This window comes from Gorilla gorilla, chromosome 9, assembly GCF_029281585.2.
Source record: "Gorilla gorilla gorilla isolate KB3781 chromosome 9, NHGRI_mGorGor1-v2.1_pri, whole genome shotgun sequence".
NCBI lineage: Eukaryota > Metazoa > Chordata > Mammalia > Primates > Hominidae > Gorilla > Gorilla gorilla.
The window spans coordinates 10,494,694-10,504,701 of record NC_073233.2 but is presented as its reverse complement, the minus strand read 5'-3'; the positions used below and the strand labels follow the sequence as shown (position 1 = coordinate 10,504,701).

The window sequence follows — 10,008 nt, the reverse complement described above, 5'->3', positions numbered from 1 at the left end:
CAGAGTTTCTGTTTGGGATGATGAAGTTCTGGAAACAAATAGTGGTGATGGTAGTATAACACTATGAATGTGCTTAAGCCACTGAATTTTATGTTTAAACATGGGTAAAATGGTAAATTGTATATTAGGTATATTTTACTACAGAAAGGAAAAGAAAAGAAAAAGGCATATAATTTCCTCCCTGAATTCTCAAAGAACAGAAAATGTGTTTTTCAAATTTGACTTTTATATGAAAGTAAATGACAAAATTAATCTCATACAATCACTTAGAAATGTTTATCTTTATTTCAGAATAACCTATAGGACCATATCCAGATAAAGGTCCTATCAGTACTTCTCATGAGTTATCACTCAGTTTTGCTTCTAGAGACCCACCAGTCAAAGCAGTAAAACTAAATCTCCTTAACAAAACTGAAGTCTTCAGAAAAGCAGTGCTAAAGGGGTGATGAAACCTTACTTAACCACTCCCTGTATGCAAGATGACTTATTTTGCATTCCTAAAACTTCTACTTTGATTCTCAATATATCCGGTTTTTTTTTCTTTTTTTCAAAAGCATTATTTTGGTGAAAATCCCAATATATGAGTTTAAAAAAAAATCATTATCATCATTAACAGTACTTTAAATCAATTATTCCTTTTGCCTGCAACAGGGTCCAGCAAAGCCTTACCACCTCAAGCAAACCCACTATACCTATCTATGCTCAAGAAGTAGTTTGGCTACTGAAGACATGCTGGTCTCTTCCAAGTCTTTCCTCAGGATCCACACATCAGACATTCATCTCTATTCTCCAAAGAGCACACCATGGCTGCTGTGTTCCTCTCCTTCTCTTCTTCCTCTTTTGATACCTTTTCTTTATCTTTTAGCTTCTCCTTATTTAGAGTGAACTGGATTGGATTAGCCGCTGGTCTTGTCCTTAAATAATACATCCCAGTCTTCAAACCCTACAAGGAAAGTAAAGACAATTATTAGGAGAAATTCTGTGAGAATACTAGACATTCCACACCAATATTTAAAATACATTCCTGGCTGGGCGCTGTGGCTCATGCCTGTAATCCCCCAAGAGGGGTAGTGCATGCCTGTAAATTTCAGCTACTCAGGAGGCTGAGGTTGCAGTGAGCCAAGACTGTATCACTGCACTCCAGCCTGGGCAACAGAGCGAGACTCCGTCTAAAAAAGTATAAAATAAAATAAAACAATAATATTAAAATAAAATAAAATACATTCCTGGCCAGGCACAGTGGCTCACACCTGTAATCCGAGCACTTTGGGAGGCCGAGGCAGGTGAATTGCTTGAGGCCAGGAGTTTGAGACCAGCCTGGCCAACATGGCAAAACCCCATCTCTAATAAAAATACAAAAATTAGCCAGGCGTGTTGGCACACACCTGTGATCCTAGCTACTCAGGAGGCTAAGACACGAGAATCACTTGAACCCAGGACAGAGGTTGCAGTGAGCCAAGATCACGCCGCTGTACTCCAGCCGGGGCAACAGAGTGAGTCTCTGTCTCAAAATACATACATACATACATACATACATACATACATACATACATACATACATAAAATAAAATACATTCCCATGAACCAGATCAAACTTTTTTTAAACTTGGAATTCTGTCTCCTCTAGGAGTACTCTCAAAAATGCTTTGTGAGTCAGACAGAAATATCCTGTTCTTTTCACTCCTAAAACAGGCTTATCTCTTTGGAAAGGTCAAACATTTTTATTCTTTTGTCTTTGTTTTTATGCATATGACTTCCAGGTTTGCCCAAGACAATATGTCTGCCTTAGGTTATAACTATTTAGAGAGCTAGACTGTGTCTCTGTGTAACAACAGACTATAAGACTTCAAAGATAAAGATCATCATCTTCTATTCAGTATCCTCAGTCCTGGCACATACTAGATGTTCAATAAATGTTAAATTAAAAAACAAATTTATAATTCTACTTAAATACCCAATACATTATCAGGGAATAAGAACATAATCCAAAATCACCAGACTTTACAGCTGGCAACGACTAGCTAAGTAAGCTGGCTTTCACTTTATAAAGTGAGAAAACAATGGATGTTTTTGAATAGTGGGTTGACGTGTGCAAAGTTTTATCTGAGCAATGGTGGTAATGCACACAAAATGGCTGGGAGCAGAGATCCTAGAAGCAATAAGGTCAGTTTAGAATAACAGCAGCAGAAAAGGAAGGAAGATATTTAAGAAATAATACAAAGGAACAATCAACACAACTTGGTAATTGTACGGACAGTAAAGGAAGGAAAGCATCACAGGTAACTACAAGGTTTCAAACCTAAGAAGGAAATAAACCTAACAGAAACAAGAAAATCCAAGGCAAGACCTTGTTCTGGTACAAAAACCATGGGTTGGTTTTAACGTTCTGGATTTGAACTTAAAGAACTTCTAGGTGGTAATATTTAATAGATGGCTAAAACATAAAATCATTCCAATGCCAAAATATCTCAAGCTGGCAATTAAGTACTCCTTGATATTCTCTACCAACCTGCTTCCAGCCGTAGAAGTGCATACTAGTGAGTTTGCCATAGTTAGGCTCAGCAATGTGGATGTTCAAAGATTGGCTTTGATCAATGAAAGCACCTCTCTCAGCTGCCATCTTGAGAACAGTTTTCTGAGAGATTTCCCACACAGTTTTATAAAGTTGCTTCAGGTCATCAGGAATTTCTGGTATGCTCTAAAGAAGGAAAACCCAATGTTTACTTTACTCCGGTTAAAGAAAGCAGTGTATGATTAATAGAATAGTGACACAAGCTTTGACCTTCATTTTACTTCCTGCCAGATCTGACCTTACCATTCAGTATCATATGATATGATCCTTATCAAGTTTACCAAGACTATTTAGAAAGTTGAACAAAACCCCCATCTAACCAACCAAATATCAATCTGGTGATAGTAATTTCAGCATCCCTTTTTTGTGGGTCATAAACCAATTTTTTAATTTTTTAATTGGTTTATGACCCAAACATTCATTCTTCTAGAGGCACTTAAAGAAAGGAAAAGTCAGAGCTAAGCAGCAATAAATGACCCTTGAGTTTTGCAGAAAACACAAAAAATAAGGGCTGTAATTCACAGGGATCAAGGGAAGCAATGAGATAAAACCCTTTAAATAAGCTAGGATTCCAAACTCCCTTTGGAATCCAAAATCAGGTTTTCTTAGGTCTAGGGTTAACTTTCATTAAAACACACAGACTGGCTAATGCTACAGTTTCTGTCATTAAACATGGAACTGTTATAGGACTCTTCATCTGTGTTGCTAAGCAGACCAACATTTAGCCAGACACCTCTATCTGCAAATAAATGCCTCTTGACTCTTAGTTGCAAATATTTACACGATTTGTGACTCTGTCTTTTGGACTATCAGTCCTCAACCATGATTTTTAATTAAGCTTGACTCTCTTAATTTCAGTCTTTCTATCTATGACCCCCAAATTTTGATATACTTTGGAATCACCGAAAGAATCTTTAAAAATTATTGATGTCTGAGGCCAGGCACGGTGGCTCATGCATGTAATCCTAGCACCCTGGGAGGCCAAGGCAGGCGGATCACCTGAGGTCAGGAGCCTGGCCAATATGGTGAAACCCTGTCTCTACTAAAAATACAAAAAACAGCCGGGCGTGGTGGCGGGCACCTGTAATCCCAGCTACTTGGGAGGCTGAGGCAGGAGAATCGCTTGAACCTAGGAGGCAGAGGTTGCAGTGAGCCATGATTCCACCACTGCACTCCAGCCTGGGCAACAGAGATTTCGTCTCAAAAAAAAAAAAAAAAAAATTGATGTCTGGTTCCTGTTCCTAGACATTTAATTGGTAAGGAATGCAACCTAAGCTTCAGGATTTTAAAAGCTCCCCAACTGATTCTAAGATGCAGAAAAATTGAGAACTACTTTTTTATATTATTGCATAAAAACAAGATGGTAAGGGTTATGTAAAGATGTGTACAATCCTAGCACAACAATGCAGAGGTGAACAGAGCTACATAAGCAAAGCCTAGATGAACACAATGAAGTCATTCCCTCCATTGTCTAGCATGAGTGAGGAGGTACCACAATGTCCAACTCAGCCCCTGCAGAGCACACTTCATTTTCATTCTATACCTGAATAGAGCCATTGCATGCAATAATCTGGTTTTTCATCTCTTCATGCCATAGGCCCCGCTCAGTAAGATGTTTCAATAAGTGAGGATTTACAATCTGAATGGAAAAGCAGAAAATGTAGGAAGAAATAAGTAACAGTGACTGCTTAGAAAAGACTACAGCTTTGAAGCTTAAACTAAAATCACTTAAGAATTATTTAATGCTAGATTGCTTGGTAAATTCCATCTTTTATAAAGACGAGACATCAGTGCCACCACACGAAAGCTATATTCCTTTAAGATCTTGACATCTGTTATTCAATAAACAATATAATTAGCCAGGCATGGTGGCGCAGCATGCCTGTAATCCCAGCTACTCAGGAGGCTGAGGCATGAGAATTGCTTGAACCCAGGAGGCAGAGGTTGCAGTGAGCCAAGATCATGCCACTGCACTCCAGCCTGGGTGACAAAGTGAGACATTTTCTCAAAAACAATATCGACAACAACAAAAACATTGTGGTGTGGTAATCATTATATAATATATACACATATCTAATCATTATACTGTATACCTTGGATTTATACACAATTTTTATTGTCAATTATACCTTAATAAAGCTGAAAAAATATTTTCATTAAAAAAGAAACATATGGCATTTGCAAAAGTGAAAAGAATAGCACCTAAGATGGGTAAATCTATAAATACTTAGGTTAAAAAAATTGGAAACGTATCCTTCTCGAACTTTACAGAACTTTATTTCAAGATATCTGGAAATTCACAAATAGTCTTTTAAATTGAGGTTCTCAACCCTAGCTACACATAAGAATTACCTGAGAACCTTAAAAACAAACAAAGAAAAAACCACTGGTCTCACCCACCATAAATTCTAATTGGTAACCAAGTCTGAGAACCACTGCCTTAAATGATACTTCTTTATACATTTTGAGTATCCTAACTTAAGCATCTGGGAGAAGTTATAGAATATATCACTATGATTACATAATGGTTAAACATCATGTTAACTCTACTATCAACAACTTACTTTCATACTCGACCCTCATTCACTCATTCTTTCAACAGATTATTTATTAAATGCCTATTGTGCTGAAATATTAATAACAAATAATAATATTAGAGATGAAGATGACTGTCTTTATCAAAGTTTGCACTCAAACTAAGAAAATGGGTAAATTAAACATGAGTGAGCATTTACTCCCAACATCAGGCTTTTGAAAGATATCCCTGTAGGGCTGGTTGTGAACTGCTCACCTGAAATTCTCCTGACAAGACTCTGCGAGTATAGATGTTGCTGGTGTAAGGTTCGATGGACTCATTATTCCCCAGGATCTGAGCAGTGGAAGCTGTAGGCATCGGGGCAATAAGTAAACTGTTTCTTATACCATACCTAAAGAAAAGAAGATTATCAGGTACTAGTCCCAAAGCTACAATCTGCCAGGAAAGCAGCTACTTTAAGTCACTGTAGTAAATGTAGATAAATGTAGTAAATGTAAATGTAACATCATACACGCATTGAATTCACATGTTGACTTTCAAATTAAACTCCTACAGGGAGGCAATTCCACAGTATGGGTGCTATTATAGCCCACTCTCCTCTTAAATGCCTGACTCCTAAACTGAATTAGTACAATTTTTATTGTTGGCTATCCTTATCATACCATGATTTATGTCACTTGGACCGTGGCACTCAGGAATCATAACACTTGATACACTATCTTGCGTAGGGAAATATTCAAATCACTGTTGAAGCGCTCCCCACCTGTATTAGGTTACACTCATCCAACCCTCACTCTTTTCTAAGTGCCTATAAAATCATTGTGCTAGGCCCCTTCTGGAAAAATAATGATGAGAAAGTGGTCAGAATCAGAGAAATGTCACCACAATTCTCCATTATCCTGTAAAGAGGAAGAAATTATGCTCAAAGTATATTCTTCAATTATAAGTTCCTGGAAGAAGGTTAACATCTTTTGACTAATAAGAGAAAATACACTATCTGACACACTGAGAAATCTCCCAACTGCCCCTGGCTCACCTTCGAAGCTCAGCCTAATTGATACCAATTTTAAAACATCTTTCCTCATCAGGCAGGCACAAATACAAATGTCAAATACAAATATCTACTCTGCAAACATTTTCTCTGACCTGTACCTTTCCGTATACCTTAACTACTTGTTTTCTTAGTCTCAAGTTTTTAAAACACAAAGAGCCTGTCTTTCCTACATTCTATACCTATGGATTCATACAGTGCTTAGCATACAGCCTCATATCCTGACGGAGTCTGTACAACTGGATATAGTTTGGCTGTGTCCCCACCCAAATCTCATCTTGAACTGTAGTTCCCATAATCCCCACGTTACGGGAGGGACCTGGCGGGAGGTAATTTAATCAGAGAGGAGGTTACCCTCATGCTGTTCTCATGAGATAGTGAGTTCTCACAAGATCTGATTTTATAAGGGGCTTTTCTCCCTTTACTCAGCACTTTGCTTGCCGCCGTATTAAAGAAGGACCTGTTTGCCTCCCCTTCTGCTATGATTGTAAGTTTCCTGAGGCCTCCCCAACCCTGCGGAACTGTGAGTCAATTAAACCTCTTTCCTTTATAAATTACCCAGTCTCAGGCAGTTCTTTATAACTGTGTGAGAATTGACTAATACAACTGGGTTCTCTACTTTTTAGTTATTATTATTTTTTTATCTACTTTTTTTGGGGGGTGGTTCTCCACCTTACTCTGTCACTTTGTAGTCAGGTATCAAGCAAACCACCAACTATCTTCATGTCTTTACTTCCTCATCTGTAAAATAGCAACATCATCTGTCTACAGACAGGTAAATGTGAAAAGTCCTACATATATGATATATTCAAACTATGGAATTGTCTATAATAATTAAAAACATTAGGTACACCTACAGGTACTAAAAGAGAAAGAGCTCCAAAATGAATCACTAAATAACAAGTCTCAGAATACATCAAGTCTTTTTTTTGAGACAGAGTCACAGTCACCCAGGCTGGAGTACAGTGGCATGATCTTGGCTCCCTGTAATCTCCACCTCCTAGGTTCAAGTGATTCTCATGTCTCAGCCTCCCAAGTAGCTGGGACTACAGGCATGCACCATGACGCCCAGCTAATTTTTGTATTTTTAGTAGAGACTAAGTTTCGCTATGTTGCCCAAGCTGGTCTTGAACTCCTGACCTCAAGTGATCCACCCACCTCATCCTCTCAAAGTGCTGGGATTACAGACGTGAGCCACGGTGCCCAGCCCAGAATACATCAAGTTTGATCACATTTATATGACAAAATCGTGTATGTGTACCTATCTGCAAATGTACTGAAAAAGATCTAGAAAAATACACACCATTAACAAGTCTTATCTCTGGGAAAAAGAATAAGTTACTTTTTTGGTTTGTTTTCTGAGACAAATGGTTGGCAGAAGTATGAAGAAGGGCTTTTACTTTCTATTTTATTTCTGTATTTGAGCTTTATTAATAATAAATTTGTGTTCATATACTAATTTTGAAATTAGAAAAAAAAGTCATGTATATAAAAAACTAAGCCATAGTATTTCGAGGGAAAAAAAAAAAAATATATATATATATATATAAATACAGTACAGGTCCATTTTCTTAAAAGTTGAATTTCCATGTAAATACACATGTGTGTGTACTCTTGGAAGAAAACCTAAAGGATGACAGACACTAAGATGCACACAGGTTTTCTGGGGGAGGCAGTATTAGCATAATTTTCATTTTCTCTTTCCAAATCTATGTTTTCCTAAATTTTCTAACATGTATTATTTGAGTAGGAAAACAATTTTAATTTAACAATTTTAAGGCAAACAGTTATTTTTTTAAAGAGCATTTTAAAGCTACTGCTTCATTCTCCAAATATTAATCACTTTGCATATGCATTAACCCATAAATGACAAAGTCATCACGATAGAAAACAAAAACAATTTGCTGTTATTCACTCTGCAAAACATTCTGTCTGCCTTCGAATCCCTTATGCTTATTAGTTTGAAAGGCCTACAAAAACTCAATTTTAAAATTTTTCTTTCATATAGTCTAAACACATTACCCTCCAAAAACTCTTCCAAAATCCATTATTCCTATGACAATCAATTCAAACAAAAGCCATTTGTATGCCCGATGTAACTAAATTGGGAAATAAATAAGAATGAAAATCATTAAAAAAAAAAAAAACATAGTTGGAAAAAAGCTTTAATGAGAAAGAAAATTACCTAATCTAGGTGTGTTAAGTCCCTAAAATAAGATCAACTAATAATAGTAATTCCTACCAGGTACTGAAATGCTTTCATTGTGCCAAGCAACTTCCAGGTTACTATATACATTATCTTACGAAGTTTTTTCCCAAAATAGTTTTGTGAGATAGGCCATTTTAGCCCCATTTGTAACAAATGAGTTTAAGAAGTTAAAATGACATATCTAACTTCTGAAGATCCAGAAGGTGAACCTAAACCCTTCTGCCTTCAAAGCTACTTTACATCTTTTCACTTACTTTGCAATCTTCTCCTTGAGAAGCTTCCAGTCCCATAGGTCTGTAGGAGTAACATTCCACATATCATACTGAAGGATCTAAGGAATACACAACTCAAATTTATTCTACAGCAAGTTAAAACTATGACCAAAAAAAAAAAAAAAAAACCCACAAATGACTAGCTGCCATGTCCCCACATCCCAACAAATGCTGTCTTCGAATCAACCTCTATGAGGAATACAAGCTCCAGAGATTTTCCTGGACAAAATTCCATGTAGTCATATTGATCAGAAGCAGGCTAAGAAAACGGATTATCCCATGTCATATCTACAAACCAGAAAACTCTAACATTCATAAAAGTGTGTGGCTGACACATTCTCTTTTTTTAACACTAAAAATGTTACTTTCTTCAGTGCCTTCATCTGTCCCTTGATCTGTTTACTTAGCTAAAAACACCTATTTTCTAATAACCACACATTAGATTTTCTAATATCAGCAGGAATGTCAGAAATGAAATTAACATTTTATATAGAAAAGAATCATAGTACTGATAATAAAGGCAGTGGGAAAGGCAGAATTCTAAGACAGCTTCCCAGATTCCCACACCTTGGTGCACAGGCTATTTATAATCTCCACTTGAGTATGGACATGACTTGAGAATAGGATGCATGTCACTCCAGTGATTATGGCAAAGGTGAAAGGTTTCTGCAGATGTAATTAAGGTTCCAAATGAGCCGATTCTGAGTTAAATAAAAGGAAGATTACGCCAGGTGCAGTGATTCATGCCTGTAATCCCAGCACTTTGGGAGGCCAAGGCAGGCGGATCACTTGAGGTCACAAGTTCAAGACCAGCCTGGCCAACATGGCAAAACCCCATCTCTACTAACTCGGGAGAATTGAGGCAGCAGAACTGCTTCAACCTGGGAAGCAGAGGTTGCAGTGATCTAAGATCACACCACCACTCCAGCCTGGGTAACAAAGTGAGACTCTGTCTCAAAAAAAAAAAAAAAAAAAAGTGGGGCGGGGGGCTGGTGAGGACATTATCCTATGTGGACCTAACTTATCAGGTAAAAACCCTCAAAAGAGACTAGACTGTGCCCCTTTTGAAACGAGAGATGGTCTCTCCCACTGGCCTTAAAGAAGCAAGATGCCATGAGTCCTTGAAATATATTCTGCCAACAACCAGGTAAGCTTGGAAGAGAACTCTGTGTCTCAGACGAGATCACAGCCCTTACCAACATCTTGAACACAGACCCAGAAAAGAAGGCCCAGCTAAGCTAAGTCTGGACTCCTGACCTGTGGAAACTGTGAGATAACGAATGCCATGTTTTAATCCACAGAAAACTAACATTGGCAGCATCCCTCTTACATTATTTTAGCAATGACTAGTTCTAAATAAGAGATTAA

General features: G+C 37.4%; 1 protein-coding gene across 2 annotated transcripts in view; it reads right to left on the bottom strand.

Moving 5' to 3' along the window:
• Window positions 1-266: 266 nt before the first annotated feature.
• Window positions 267-10,008, bottom strand: part of RRM1 (ribonucleotide reductase catalytic subunit M1) — a 43,580-nt gene continuing 33,838 nt past the window's right edge. For both annotated transcript variants that reach the window (XM_019036627.4, XM_063710909.1), the window contains 5 exons: window positions 8,623-8,699; window positions 5,364-5,499; window positions 4,116-4,211; window positions 2,510-2,698; window positions 267-943 (listed from right to left, as the gene is read on the bottom strand). In XM_019036627.4, the coding sequence (XP_018892172.3) occupies window positions 755-943; window positions 2,510-2,698; window positions 4,116-4,211; window positions 5,364-5,499; window positions 8,623-8,699 (687 nt within the window). In that variant the 3' untranslated portion in view covers window positions 267-754. The remainder of the gene's footprint in view (window positions 944-2,509; window positions 2,699-4,115; window positions 4,212-5,363; window positions 5,500-8,622; window positions 8,700-10,008) is intronic.